This window comes from Lissotriton vulgaris, chromosome 3_1, assembly GCF_964263255.1.
Source record: "Lissotriton vulgaris chromosome 3_1, aLisVul1.2, whole genome shotgun sequence".
NCBI lineage: Eukaryota > Metazoa > Chordata > Amphibia > Caudata > Salamandridae > Lissotriton > Lissotriton vulgaris.
Genome location: NC_141689.1, coordinates 2056025274 through 2056041560, shown reverse-complemented (window position 1 = coordinate 2056041560; position 16287 = coordinate 2056025274). Strand labels below are relative to the sequence as shown.

At 40.9% G+C, this 16287-nt stretch overlaps 1 protein-coding gene across 2 annotated transcripts in view; it reads left to right on the top strand.

Moving 5' to 3' along the window:
• The window catches only part of PDGFRL (platelet derived growth factor receptor like), a 534427-nt gene that overhangs the window by 121251 nt on the left and 396889 nt on the right, over positions 1 to 16287 (top strand). For both annotated transcript variants that reach the window (XM_086962582.1, XM_086962581.1), the window contains one exon: positions 3579 to 3876. In XM_086962582.1, coding sequence (XP_086818708.1) covers positions 3579 to 3876 — 298 coding nt within the window. The remainder of the gene's footprint in view (positions 1 to 3578; positions 3877 to 16287) is intronic.

Here is a 16287-nt window from a genome sequence, read left to right as displayed (position 1 = left end):
ACATAGCGAACCCCCCCCTTTTTTCTTTTTTCTTATTAGTATTTACAAAGTAATGTGTTTGCTTAGGATAGTGGGGCATTAGAGACAATAAATACCTACTTAGAGAACTACGAAGAGGTATATCCAGAATTTTATTATAGAAAATTCCAGTGGAGATTATTCTCATGCCCGCAAAACAAGTGCTAACTCAAATCCTGGGTACAGGGAATTTCCAGTATAAAATATACAAGCTGAAAAACGTAAATGATTAATTGTATACTATTTAAAACACAGAAAGTGGTTTGATGGGAAAAGGAAATTAGGTCACAATTTTTTTTTCTATCCAGTCAAACCTGGAAGAAAAGGAACTGCAGGGTTAGGCTTGGAGAGCTCAAGAAAATAAGGTATGTAAATAAAGGACCATGGTGCTGGAGAAGGAATGGACATTAAGCAAAACTATTTAGAGAACAATGGGCTTTTTTGGCATCTACAAATAAAGAAACAAGATATTAAACAAAGAGAGGAGGAGGTGCGAGAGGGAGGGTGGAGGAAAAGAGGGAGATATGCCCAGGACACTAGGAGGCAGTGACCCCTCAAAAACAACGTTTCATCTTAAATGATATTTGCACGTAAAAAATGAAAGTTCGGGGAGGAGTAGTGGTCAAACGAAAGCAGGATGCTAAACGGAAGACCGGGAAAACAACCTAACGAACAGCATGTTGGTTTCGTCAGTCTGGCGAATATCATTCATGGTAAAAACAAAATGCATGGAAAAGGGGTTAATAGGAAGGGGTCGTCCGTTCTCAGTTCAACATGTCTGTTTTTTTTCGAGTTTCACATACAACTGGTTGGCATGTCGCAATGCAGAGACACTATTTTATACATCGTAAACATCGAAACGTCTTTTGATAAGTTTAACGGTGACAACTTATTACTCAAGTATTATAAATTATATTAAATCCTTTAATTTTCTTCACTGCTCACAATCCGGGTTCAGGGCCGGCTTCTCCACTGAGACCACGCTTCTTGGAGTGTCCGAGACCATCAGAAGACAGGTGGACAACGGGGAGACAGTGGCACTCATTCTGTTAGATTTGAGTGCCGCATTTGACACCGTCTCCCATTTCATGCTTTTGTCCACCTTGAAGTCTGTGGGCATTGACGGCTCTGCCCTGGCCTGGATTGCTAGTTTTCTTTCTAACCGCACTTTCCAAGTTTTTTCTTCTACTTCTGTCTCCTCCATCTATGCCTCCTCTCACGGTATTCCCCAGGGTTCTATCCTCAGTCCCCTTTTCTTTAATCTTTATGTGAGACCTCTAGCTTTCCTGGCTGAGCAAGCAGGTCTCACGATCTATTCTTACGCAGACAATACGCAAATCGTCTACTCTCTATCTACAAATAAACATCTCCCCTTGTCTTCCCTGCAGTCTGGTCTGGAACAAATTTACAACTGGATGCATAGACATAAATTAAAACTAAACGGTTACAAAACGGAGTTGCTTCTATTTGGTCCAAATCCATCGCTCTGGGGCCCGCAACATTGGCATCAGCAGATGGGCCCTATTCCCACCCCTTCAGCCACAGCTCGAACCTCGGGGTCCTTCTTGACAACCAGCTGTCAATGAAGCAACATGTGGTAAAAGTCTCAGCCACCTTCATTACCATCGTAAGGTGGCTGAGAAAAATCACATGGATGCTTCCAGCTGACACCCTGAGGACCGTAGTCCAGGCCCTTGTTACCTCACGGATGGACTACGGGAACATTCTGCTTCTGGGTGCCTGCAAGGAGGTCACTAAGAAATTGCAGGTGGTTCAGAACATGGCAGTTTGCCTTATCTGTAACTTGCCTGCCAGGTCCTCGGCCGCCGCCCATCTGCGCAAGCTGCATTGGCTGCGCATTGAGAGCCGAGTGAAATTTAAAGCTCTCTGCATAATGCACCATATCAAAACTGGCAAAGCCCCGAAATACGTGTCCTCTTTGGTACAGCACTATGTCCCTACCCGTACTCTGAGATCCTCCACGCAAAACAAGTTTCAAATCCCGCGTTTTAACAGAGCCAAAATGGGCGGTCGCTCGTTTGCGCTACTCGCACCTTCTTTATGGAACTCCCTGCCTCAATCCCTGCGATCTGAAATTTGCTATCTGAAATTCCGCAGAGGAATTAGGACCTGGCTTTTTAATTCTTAAATGCGTGCCCTATCCTTCTCAGCTTTGCTTACCTTTTGTTTGCTTTTAGCGCCGGGCCTCCGGGTAGCTGTGCGCTCAATAAATGCAATTATAATAATAATAATAATAAATATGAATATGTGACGTTTTCCCGCAAACAATTACTCCGCATACCATCACTCCGCAATTATTACACCGAAAATATAATCACTCATGCCACTACAACGTAAAGGCATGCATGTTAAAGGTATACTCATTGTAAAAGTTTTAAAGGTAAGTGAGAGTACCCTACCCTACCCTACCCTACCATACCCTACACCCTAATGTAGTACCCCTACACAACCCACCCTCAACACACAGTCCTTTTCCTACATCGACACTACCCAGCACGACCCCCCAACACTACCATAAACACTTTTCTTCCCTACACAAACACTACAACACTACCTTAATACACTATCCCTGCACGACCCTACACTACACAAACACCAAATCAATACCCTACACTACACAGACACTACAACACTACCCTAAACCCTAAAACACTACCCCCAGCATGACCCTACACTACACAAACACTACAACACTACCCTAAACCCTAAAACACTACCCCAGCATGATCCTACACTACACAAACACTACAACACTACCCTAAACCCTAAAACACAACCCCCAGCATGACCCTACACTACACAAACACTACAATGCTACCCTAAAACACTACCCCCAGCATGACCATACACTGCAAAAACACTCCAACACTACCCTAAGCCCTAAAATACTACCCCTGCATGACCCTACACTACACAAACACTACAACACTACCCTAAACCCTATAACACCACCCCCAGCACGACCGTACACTACACAACCACCACAACACTACACTACACTACACTACAAAATCAATACCCCAGCACGACCCCCCACCCCTAAAAAATTAATCCAAACCCCCTTACCTCTCTCTCGTCGTGGTTCCACTCTCCTCCTGGTTCCTCATGAATTCTGGTTTTTTTTCACAACGCGAGTGCATTTACCATACATGCCTTTACAACGTAATTCGTTGTAAAGGCATGCGTGGTAAATGCGCACGCTTTGTGAAAAAATGCGGAGTTATGGTATGCAAGGTCAAAAACCTCACGGAGTAATGGTATGATGACTCAAAGTCCGCGGAAAAAAAGATTCAGAATAAACGTAGATTACCATTAAATATGCAGCACACCACGTTGTATTACTGGGCTTCATTGTTTACACTAACTGTTATCCATTTGCAGTATCAAAATTCATGTTATTGCACTCATAGGTGCACTGAAAGACTTCTAACTATACAGTTGTTCATGCATTAAACCTGTTGTCTCTAACCCTAAGCACCAAGACATTCCACCTTTCATTGATTGCCACTGTTACAGGTGTTTCCTTTGTTTTTTTTTAGTAATGGGCCAACATCCCCCCAAGAACAAACGTCCAAAGGAGCCAGCAGAGAATAAAATCAAGCCTGCAATCAAACGACTCAAACCAAAAATCACAAAACTGAAAGAGAGGGAACCCACCGACCCAGCCTCCAAGATCCAGTCGATCATGACCCAAGTGATGGACAAAGGCCGCTTCCAGAAGCCGGCAGCCATGATGAGTCTGGCTGTAGGGCAAAACCTTGAGTTACGATGCAAAGGCAACAAGATAGACTGGGGCTATCCGTCAGTTCTCCATACCTTCAAAGACTCCAGGCTCAGGTAAGCATGTGCAAGAGTATCCTCAAATAAAGCAGACACAGTGCAGGGCTCTGCCATGGCATTCTGCTCAACGTGTCTCCTTCAGTAAGACGGGCCTCCAGATATCAGTTGTCTCCTGCCATTAGACCCCCCGCTGTATTATGCCCTACATCTTGAACGAGCTTCATGTAGGGTGGCACGAAATACGACATTGAAATATGGCTTCAATAGTTCTTTTTGTAGATATGGAAAAACGTGTTGATGCATGTTTTAAATATGACTGTATTTTCATCATAGGTGCGGATCTCCAAAGTGAGTTTCGATTAATTTTAGGTGTTTTTGATCAGCCACAGGAAGTGGCTTTCTATTATAGCAAAGTGAAAGCAAACAAACAAACAAAATAATAAATAGAACATACAAATCTGCCGGAAGACGTGCAACATTGAAAATTATCACTTTCTTGTAAATTAAATCCGGTAGAGGTTTCTTTGTTGCTTAGGAACAGGAACTGGTCTGGGCTCTCGAATTGCTGGAGCAGTCATGACAAAATGATTCTGTTTCTTTTTTTTAAGTTTAGAATGCTTTATTGAGATGAAATACAAAGTAAAACAACAGTCTACATTATACAAACAAAGGTCAAATAGTAATATTACCATTATTGAAATAACAAGTTGGGACTATATTAAGAAGTTTATGATTAACACCAGATAGAACCTTTTAAACCTATACTTAGACATATGCAATTTAGTATTTTAAAAGGTGGTGAGGGGGGAAAAGAAAAGTAAAGAAAGAAGAGAGGGTGAGAAGAGAGAGATAAGGGGAATGATAAGCGGCAGCTGAATAGTAATGTAAAAATGACAATGAGAAAAAATTTAACATGATACTATTAAGAACGTTCATAACAGTATACATACAAAGTAATTCAAACGGGCAGCCTTGAAAGAAATGTGGTGAGAGGTGACAAAAGTAAGGGGCTCATTACGATGGTGTAACGATTGCCACCGCCAGGTCAGCGGTGGCGATTGTTAAGCTATTATGATGAGAAATACCCCGCCATATTTTGATGGCAGTGGGTATCGCAGCGGACGCAAAGTCCGTCCGCCGATTTTCTGCCACGCCCGCCATATCAGGATGTGGGTGATTGATGGGCCTTTACATGGCGATAGAAAGGCTGGTGGGGATATGGTTTGAGGCCCGTTGCAGGGGTGCACTGGGGCGTACCCGAGGCACCCCTCTGCAGCTTCCTGTACCAAGTGGCAGGCCCCACATGGTGCCTGCCACTTGGTGCAGGGAAATGCTGTGCATGCCCTTTACCATTGCGTACAGTGCTGCAGCCAGCAGCACCATCCGCAATGGTAAAAGGCGAGGATGCGCCCACCAGTATGGTGGGTGCATCCTAATTGGGCCGGTGGAACTGCCGCAAGTCTGGTGGTCCGTCCCATCACCGTGATGATGGCGGACGGACCGATGTCTACCCACCATCATAATAAGCCCCTAAGTCTTTTTTAATCAGTAGGGGGCATGTGCACGATCAAGTCTGTAATGATGACATAACAGGTTCCACCAAGCTTGGTATGAGATTTTAGAAGTGTCCTTCCAGTTGGTGGTAATAATCTGAAAAGTAATATCTATAAACAAATCAATAAATTTACCCACGCTTCTCTGGATGTTCCATATTGGAGAGGGTCACCCCAAAAAAGTGTACAGTGTCAAAAGAAATATTGGTGGATAAAATCTCATTAATTTTCTTCCAGGTGAGTAACCAAAAACTCTTAACCAAAGGGCAGAGAAAGAACATATGGAGTAAGTCACTATTACCATGAAGACAGCATCATTTGTGTCATCCAGTAGTTTGAATTTATGAAGATCCGTAGGGGTGAGGAAAAGCCTGTTATAGAAATAGTATAGAGTCTGCGTTGTGCTTGCTGATCAAGAGGAGATGTGAATTTTTGCCAAATGGATCCCCAGGTCTGAAACTAGAATTCTTGTGCCAAATCTTTTTCCCATAAAAGTTCAATTCTGGATTTGGTCTAGGATCAGAGTGGTGGGATAATATCTTATATATATGGGATGCTTTAAATCGAGTAGAGAAATCTAGCGAGAGAGTGGATGTCTGTTTATGTGAGGTTGAGGAAGAGTTGTGGGAATGGAGATGAGTGATGGATGATCTTAGATGAAAGTAATGAGGAGCATGTAAGAGAGATATGTCATATTTATCTTTTATCTCCTGGAAGTCCATGAGAGATCCATTGATCATCATGTGTTCAAATGTAATAATTCCTTTATCAATCCATTCTTTACAAAATAAAGCTCTATTATTAATCTTTAAGTGTTTGCTGTACCAAACAGGCGTAAGTATGAAGTTATCCAAGTGAGAGAGATGAACTTTAAGTAGACAAGTAACAAGAGCAGTTAAATGCGTGAGAATGAGCAATGAAAAACTTCTGAGGAGTTAGGAAAATTGAGTGGCCACAGCAAAAGAGAATGGTGCATATTGGGATTGTTCCAACAAACTCCAGGCCATTAAAGGAATAAGTGAGGAATCAGATAAAAGGTCCAAACTTGTTTCAGGGTGAATGCAGAGTGATAATGTCTAATATTAGGAAAATTAATTCCACCTTATTCTTTGAAGTCGGATAAGTGAAATCCTAGTTTTATGGTTATTCCATAGAAATTTGGTCAGGGAAAGGTTAATGATATTAAAAAAAGAGAGTGGGAGAGCGACTGTAAACATAAAGAGGCAGAAATTGATGATCAGAAGCATCATCATTCTAATCGTACCAAGTCCTCCCCACCAAGACAAAAATAGTGAAGACCAACTATTGATCAGTGCCGAAAGTTTTTTAAGTAAGTCTGCAAGGTTAATTTTAATAGTTCCTCTGATACTATTAGTGTAGAGGATACCTAAGGATTTAATACCCTTAGGGTTCCATTTAAAACCTGTATCTTGAAACATATGAGAAAAGCAATGTTTATTCAATGGCAAAACCTCATCAAGTTTAAGTTAATAACCAGAGACTAGAGAATACTCTTTCAGCAAAGACAAAAACGTCGGGAAAGAAGTAGCAGGGTTGGGGAGATATAATAAAATGTCATCTGCATAAGCAGTAAACTTAATTTCTGTATGTTTAAATTAAAAACCCGTATAACGTGGAGAGCAACAAAGTTTTTCAAAAAATGGTTCTAGGGCAAGAATAAAAGAAGGGATAAAGAGCACTCTTGTCTAGTTCCTCTGTGAAGTGGAAAATATTTGGATTGACGGCCGTTTACCCAAATGGAAGTGGAAGGTGCAGTATATAGTAGCTGGATGTATCTAAGAATGGGATGGCTTAAGCCATGCCATTTTAATGCTCCAAAAATGAATTCCCAGTTTACCTTGTCAAAAGCTTTTCCAGCGTCCAACGCAATACCTGTCATTGGTGAATTTACCTTGGAGGCTAAATAAATACTGTTAAGGAGAGTCCTTGAGTTATTTGTAATGACCGTCCTTTAACAAATCCTGATTGATATATATTGATTAGGTCCGGGATTACCAGATTGATACGAAGGGCTAATAATTTGGAAAAGATCTTACAGTCCATATTAATTAGGGATATGGGCCTTTAGTTTTTATAATAAGAGGGGTGTCTGTCTTTTTTAGGGATCAGACACAGCATCACTTGAGTGAAAGAACCCTGTGAAACACTGGAAGCTAAAAAATTATTTATAACTGATACCAACTGAGGGACCAAGAATTGTTTGAAATGAAGAAAAAAAACATACAGTAAAACAATTCGGACCGGGTGTTTTGTCTTTGGGAAGTTAGGTAATAGCATTTGTGATTTCTTGCTCTGATATTGGACTATCCAGGGATGTGAAATCCTTGTGATTGTCAGAGGGTTTGGGGATATTTCGAAAGAAAGAATCAATTTGATCAGCAGAAGGGGTTGACTCGGGTCTAGAGAGAGGTATATTATTCGGTGAAACAATCAAGAATTTTATAATAATAATAATAATAGGACATTTATAAAGCGCATGGCTGCACAAAACTGTGTGTCCCCGCGCTAACTGCTGACAGACAACTCTCATGGGACAGGAACCGGAGAAAAGATCAAAAGGAATTATTGCGGGAAGAGGTGAGTTTTTAATTTAGCTCTAAATAGAGTTTCCGAGGGTTCCATTCGCAGATGCACTGGAAGGGCATTCCAGTGCTTCACTGCTAAGTAGCGAAAGGATCTACCCCCATTTTTGCTCTGGAAATGCGGGGAAGTTTGAATTGTGTCATACCAGATGATCTTAAGTCTCTGATTGGTCGATGGATGGTTAGGAGACTTCTAAGGTAGGTAGGTCCTTTATTGTGGGCAATTCGATGGGCGTAGCAGAGGCTTTTAAATCTGATTCTTTCCCTAACAGGGAGCCAGTGCAGTTTGGAAAGGGCCGCCTTGGCAGAGGTTCTTTTTGGAAGACCCAATACCATGCGAGCGGCAGTATTCTGAATACATTGCAGCTGGTGTAAAAGATTCTGGTTCAGGCCTAAGAGGAGAACGTTACCGTAATCTAAGTGAGGCGTTATTAGAGCGTGAACAATGATTTTTCTGGCTCCAATAGGAATAAGATCAATGATTTTCCGCAGGGTTTTTAGCGTGCCAAAGCACTTGCCTGTTATTTTGCTAACTTGGGATTTACCCGAGAGGTCCGAATCAATCATAATCCCAAAGTTTTTGACTTTTTCTACAGGACAGGGGAGTTCACCCAGGGCCGTAGGCCACCATGCCTGAGACCATATCGAAGTTTTGTTCCCCACCACCAGCACCTCTGTCTTGTCTCCATTTAAGCGGAGGCAATTGTTGTCCATCCAGGTGGCAACAGCCGCCATGCAGCTGGAGAAATTGGTGGCGTATTCCTCGGTGTCTGGGGTAAGTTTGAACATCAACTGGGTGTCATCGGCATAGCTTACAATGCCCACCCCAAAGTTCTCTGCAACGTGAGCCAGGGGCTCCATGTAGATGTTGAATAAGGTAGGGCTCAAACTGGAGCCCTGTGGAACCCCATGGCTCACGCTACGAGAAGATGATTTAAAGGGTGGGCAGTGCAGTTGAAACGATCTTTTGGTGAGAAAAGATTCGAGCCACCGTAGTGCATGATCTTTCACTCCTATATCCGAGAGTCGAGACAGCAGCGTGGAGTGAAGCACAGTATCAAATGCTGCGCTTAGGTCTAACATAACCAGCGCTGCTGTCTCTCCCTCGTCCACCATCTTACGGATACATTCCGTAGAATACAGCACAGCTGATTCTGTGGAATAGCCAGGTCTAAAACCCGATTGAGAGGGGTGGAGTATAGTTTCCTTTTCTAAAAAGGCCATGAGCTGTTTATTAACTATTTTTTCTATTATCTTGGCACATTGCGGCAGGAGAGAAATGGGCCTGAGGTTTTGGAACTGAGTGATAGGGATATTGGGTTTCTTTTTTAGGGGTATAACTTGCGCTGTTTTCCAGGCTTCAGGTACATTACATTCTTGAAATAAAAGGGTTATCATGTTTCTTATATGATCTATAAGAAAGTGTTCCATGATGTCCTTGCTTTTTACCAATGGACACACATCACTGGGAGAGCCTGAATGAATACCATTGATGATATTGATAAGGTCTTTTTTGTCAGGTGTAGTGAATTTGGTAAGCGTGGAGTTTTGAGTAGTTGAGGCTTTAGTCATTGCCTCCTTTCCTGATTTATTGGGTTTGGGGAAGGTGGCGTGAATTTTCTCGACTTTTTCGACGAAGAAATCTGCTATTTGTTCACATATATCGTTGGAATATGTGTCTTGCGTATCTAAACGTGTGGTGTATGTCAATTCTTTGTAGATACGGAACAGTTCCTTCGTAGGATTGTCTGCCTCCTCAATTCTAGTTTTAAAAAAGGCGCTTTTTTCCTCTCTTACCATTTTCTGGTATTTTTTTAATTCATATCTATACTTTTCCTTAAGGTCGGGCGTATAGCTTTTTCTCCATTTGCGTTCTATCGCTTTGCATTGAGTTTTAGCGATTTTTAGTTTCTCGGAGTACCATGGCTCTGATTTGGTTCTTCTCACAGGGGGTTTAGAGGTCCACGGGGCGATTTTGTCTAATGCCTTCTCAAGCCATAATTCATAATTATTCCAAGTGTCATGTAGGGACTGGTCTGCGGGGGGGGGGGAGTGTTCCTCTAATGCGCTAATAAATCGTTCCGGGGTGTAGTTTTTCCAATTACGGCGCTTAAGAGATAATAATTTATTGGGCACATTATTAGTAATGTTAGTACGTATGTCAAAAGTAACCATATAGTGGTCGGACCAGATTATTGGGATAGGGGGGCGAACTTCAATTCCTTCCCAAGTAGCGAAAATTGGGTCAAGGAGGTGACCTTGTTGGTGAGTAGAGTTAGTGGATAACAATTTTATCTCCAGTGATTGCAGTGCTGTCTTGAGCATTTGCGCCTCTTTTGCATTCTTGTCTTCAAAATGCAAATTTAGGTCACCTAAAATCATAAGATTATTATATCTTATAGCTAACTGGGTGGATGCTTCTATGAGTTGATTGCAAAAAGGGGTTGAAGTGCCAGGCGGGCGGTATATAAGAAGACCAGTAATGGTCATAGATGAGTTCAATTTTATAGAGAATGTACCACATTCACTATTTATGATGGCCTTATTAGTGAGGGTGCATTCTAACTCTTTTTTGCATATGAGTGCAAGTCCTCCGCCACGTTGTTTTAGCCTATCGATTCTTAGAAGACTATAGTTCGAGGGCACTATTTCCACAATATCGGGGCGGAGGATTCCTCCAACCATGTTTCAGTGAGAAACATTACATCAAAACCACCTTCCTGTAAAAGATCGTGTATTTCAGTTTTATGTTTTATCATTGATCTGCAATTAAGCAACATCATTTTTAATTTGGTCATCGGGGCAGCGTTGTTCTTTGCTGTAGGTAGTGATGTATGACATATTTTACAATGCGCAGGTATCATCATGCTAGGGTCTATGGTATGCAGACAGGATATATTAGAGGTCTTACCAAGTTCAAATAAAGTTAAATTTGAATAGTGAATTTTCTGGTGAACCGCTTCTCGAATTATCTCCCTAGGTATTTCTGTAGGGGCATAGAGTCCTGCCCCGTGCCCCGTTCGGTCGCGGACGGGCGCAGACGGGCTTGCCTTCGGCGCGCCATCAGCGCGCCCGCTGCGCGGACGGGATGGCCCATTGTCTTTAACCATAATCCGGGGGAGTGGAGGAGGGTGGGAGGGAAGAACAACTCGACCGGCAGCCTTACCCAACCTAAGATGGCAGCCAAGCTGGATCGAGCAACAAGTTTTCAGGCACCTAGCAACAGCAGCGCTGTGTCCAGGTATCTCAGAAGCAGCCTCGGAGCGAAGCAATCTCGCGCCGAGGTGGAAAAAGTATTTTAAAACAATGCTGGCTAAAATATTTACAGTGCTTAAAAACGCGTTATTATTTGGTCAATAACGAGTAGTAATCGCAATTAGAAAAGGAAGCAAAGAACCCCCGGCTTCCGCCTCAGGGGAGAAGTGAGCAGCTACTGTGAAATGAAAAGCACCCTCTTAAGTAGCCTGGGCGGGCGGGAGGGAGGAACAACTCGACCGGCAGCCTTACCCAACCTAAGATGGCGGCCAAGCTGGATCGAGCAACAAGTTTTCAGGCGCCTAGCAACAGCAGCGCTGTGTCCAGGTATCTCAGAAGCAGCCTCGGAGCGAAGCAATCTCGCGCCGAGGTGGAAAAAGTATTTTAAAACAATGCTGGCTAAAAAATTTACAGTGCTTAAAAACGCGTTATTATTTGGTCAATAACGAGTAGTAATCGCAATTAGAAAAGGAAGCAAAGAACCCCCGGCTTCCGCCTCAGGGGAGAAGTGAGCAGCTACTGTGAAATGAAAAGCACCCTCTTAAGTAGCCTGGGAGGGCGGGAGGGAGGAACAACTCGACCGGCAGCCTTACCCAACCTAAGATCGCGGCCAAGCTGGATCGAGCAACAAGTTTTCAGGCGCCTAGCAACAGCAGCGCTGTGTCCAGGTATCTCAGAAGCAGCCTCGGAGCGAAGCAATCTCGCGCCGAGATTTTAGTATCTGTAATGTGTCTAATTCCTTTGCTATCTGTGTTAGCAACGATTTTGGATTTTTGTTTTTTAATTTTAAAATAATTGACTAGGGATTTGCCAGCTTTATTCCGACCACCATACATTTTTGCAATAAATTTTAACAAGTTATTATAGGCATTGTCCCAGGATTGTTCATTGTATTGCATTTTAGCTTCAATGAGATTAGAAAAGGTATCAGAGCAATTTGTAGTAAAATATTCGTGCACTAGGGCCTTGATTTGTTTTAGAATTAATGTTGCAGCCGTAAGTACCTTCTTTTTTTCCGGGAGACAAACGCTATTATAAATCCTCTAGCAGAGGCTTTATAGGCATCCCAAGTAAGGTGGAATTGTGGAACAGAGGAGAAATTATTATTGAAAAACTCCTGCATAAACTGTGTAAATTGTTCAACAAATTGAGTGTCCAACAGGAGACCATTATTAAAACGCCATATGAGTAAGGTAGGTGTGTGTGGGGGGGGTATTCCATATCTAATATGACAGGGGTATGATCAGACATGAGAATGGATCCAATCTCAGCATTCGTCATACATTGAAGAGATGATTGGGTGAGAAATATGTAATCCATTCGGGAGTGAGACCTATGAACAGGGGAGAAAAGGAAAATTCAAGGACATCGGGGTGGGAATTTCTCCATGCATCCAACAACCCTCTAGATGTACTTGCCTTGTGGAAAGTCTTTTGCATTCTATTGGGGATACATTTAGTTTGGGATTTTCGATCTAAAAAAGGATCCATAAGTTGATTGCAGTCACCTCCCACAATCAAATTTTCTGAGGCATGAGTAGAAAGGAGTGGAGAAATCATACCAGAATGTTAAATCAATACCATTGGGACCATATACATTACAGAAAGAGAATTGAGTATTGTTAACTTTAGCATTCAATAAAAGCCATCTGCCGTTAGTGTCCTTGACCTCATTTTGCAAACAAACAGGTAATGATTTGTGAAACAATATTACTGCACAATTTTTGTTATTAACTGCTGGGGAACAAAAGTCATCTCCAACCCATAATTTACTTAAGGAAGACAAGTCCCGTTCTTTAAGGTGTGTTTCCTGCAATAACGCTACATGGCATTTCAATTTAGCAAGGTGAGATAGTAAAAGCTGTTTTTCAATTGGATTACAGATATCCTTGACATTGAAAGAGATAATATGTAGACCATTCATTGGGAAAACGTAATCCAAATAAAGCACATAACTATATAAAACTTGAAAGAGGTATAATAGATGGAATGCAAAAGGCAAAGTAGGAATAAGCAATGCAAGTCCTAAATAGAAGTAAATCTAAAAAAGAGCGGAACAGATGTAGACCAGAATATAATGAAAAATAAGATCTGAGAGATAGGAATGAGAGAAAAACAGCTAGACTGATGTAACCAAGTAAACATTCCAGGGATAGCATAAAGAAAAAACACAAAGTAAAAACATAGTGACAGAGAAAAGCTGCAGAAAAGTTTAGGAAATAGAAGAAAGGAAAAAAGAAAAAGAAAAAAGAGGGGTGAAGGGTGAAGGGGACGGAGAGGAAAAGCAAAAGGAGAACACAGTCTCCTTTGAGATGTAACAGAAAAAATGATTAAAAAAAGCCAAAAGGCTTTAGTCATAGTATTCACAAACAATAAGACCATTAATGTGAGTTGGGGAGTTGGGGGGGGGGGCGAAAGGGGCAGAGGCCACCCCAGAGAGGGACACTGAGGAAGAACAGATTTAATGACATCAGAAAATCAGAAAACTGTAATCTAAAAACGTAAACACAAGCAACACAGTGGAAGGGAACTTACCGAACATTGGAAAAGACAACGCAACGGAGTGAAGCAACTCAACATAACAAATGGACAATGCGGATATAGATGTCATCGTCAAACAAGATACGTAGTAGAGACCTGTGGGACAAAAGAAAGAACAGGTAAGAAAACAATCAAGTTTTGCTCCGTTCCTTTATGGACGTGGATTCATTTTCTTAGCTCTGTAGGATCTTCAAAAGTACACGTTCTGTCAAATAATTCTGTTTCGGAATTCCTGATTGCTGCGTGTGTGCACATGCCAATGACAATTAGGACACTTTTCTTTCAATTTCAATATTTTTCAACAGTTTTCATTGTTATATATGCGTTGCCCTTGTTTCCAAGATTGCTCAAGTTGTTTTTTTAATGGAATGAGCTTTTCTGAATGAACCCTATAAACTTTTTATACTGGCATATTATTAAAATCTGTTAATACACTATTACTTTACATAACCCAGAATATCATTACATATGTCATCATTAGCCTTATTAAAATGTCAGCCATCACATTTCACGTCAAACAGGATGAAAAAATGTTTGCTCCATGAAGATGTTTTACAACCCCAGCTGGTGTGTTTTCGACTCATTTCATTTTCACCCGGGAAGCCATAGTAATAAGTAAACAATTCTAAAAATCGAATTATTCATGTTAAAATATCTGTCTATTGGGTGTCTTTTTTGCTTGAATAAGTATGGAGGGCAGATAGAGGTGGTTCTTCCATTTAAAGTGGCGATGTCAGAATTTTGTGGTTATTCCCAAGCATTTTGAATCGTATTCTCAAGATTGTAGTTTTGAAAAGTATTCCTGCCAATAGGAGCTTTGCTCCACAATATACAATGAGGAAGTAACTCTATTATATAATATGGGTGTAGTAGAAGTTGATTCTCCACAGATAAAATGCTGATTTATGTAAATACCCTTGGAGTTAATTTTACTTTTGTAAGTCAGGCGCTAGTTTTATTGCCAATTGTTATTTCCTTATCTATTAACCTGTTTGGTATTGAATAATTATCGAGCATTGAATACCCAATTGAAAGTTAAAAGGCTTGTAGCATATGAGTTTAGTCTTAGCTTTAATTTGGAACCTTTAAGCTAAGGAGTGTGTTTTCTGATTCAACATGTGCATACTCACCGCTTCTGCCTGTACCTTTGGCACGGAGTCAACTCCTTTTCTAAAAGTGTTCTCTGATGTGTGTTTAAGCACATGGAAAGGATGTTTCCTACTGCTTGATACAGGTCATATGGGTATGATGTCCCAATGAAATGAAGCACTTACAAGGTAAAACATGCTTATGTTACTGGTTTATGTTATGGTATGCTTCAAAAATGTATGTTTGTTTGTGCTTCATTTAAATTAATGTATGCTGCTTTTTATGGATGCAATTTAGTAGCATGAAACAGACCAGAACATTGTTTCAGCAAAGCCAGTCATTGATTCGAGAAGTCCTAGTACTTTGTCAGATTATGTTATGCACGAATCTTTGTTGTTTATGGAGTAAAGACAGCTAGAGCCATGCACATGCTGGAATGTTTGCACAAGATGGCCTCACACTAGCCTTGTGGAGGGGCAGTACAAAAAACCGAAATGAGCAGACAGTTGTGGGACACTTGAGGCCAGCAAAACTGTGTGTGGTTTCAGGGGATTTTGGATACATTGATTTATATGCCTTATTTTTACAATACGTTTCATTAGGGATATGTGCAAATTATTGATGAATGTTGAAATATTGAAACAAAAGAAGAATTTTTTGCTGGTGACAGTTGATTAAAAATGTTCCAAAAGTGCGTTACTTTGTATCAAACAACCTAAGATAATGCAGAAAGAATAAATCGATTACTTAGTATACACTGCTTAGGGTAATCAGACAATAATCGCATACAGTTGACCATTAAAAGATGGCCCATTAAACATATGTTAAGGAAACAAACAGAAGCCCCAATTTTAAAAAGTGAAATAAAAGCATTGGTGTTCTGTAATAGAAATTGTTGTTTAACCTTATGTGAATGTACTGAAGGTAACCACATCCACTCAATTATTTCTACTTTGGAAATGGTTTTGACCTATGAGTAAATGGCACTAAAAAAGAATATTTGTGAAATGTATGGAAATAGAAGGGCAATACAGTTAACGTTGTGAATTACACACAACACTATGCAGAGGCGTGACAACAGAATAGTAATTCAAAATAAGTTATGCTAAAGTCCTTCTTCTTATAAGTGAATCTGTGAGGCCATTCTTTGTTAATCCAAAGTGTCAGAGTATTAATTGAACAGGAAGAGGGGAAGTCAAAAAATATATAAAGACTCTCATATCTAGGACCACAGCTCACCTCATAACTTCTAAGATTACTAAAGTTGTATGCAACTATTTCAATTGTTCAACAAAATAAGGGTCAAAGAATAAAAACTAAATTTACTCTATTGGAATTTTGTCCTTGTAGAAAACTAGCTGCTGGAAAATAAATTAATTGGAATAGCATTCTCTTTTTTGTAAATTGTTTCTACTTTGTTGACAATAC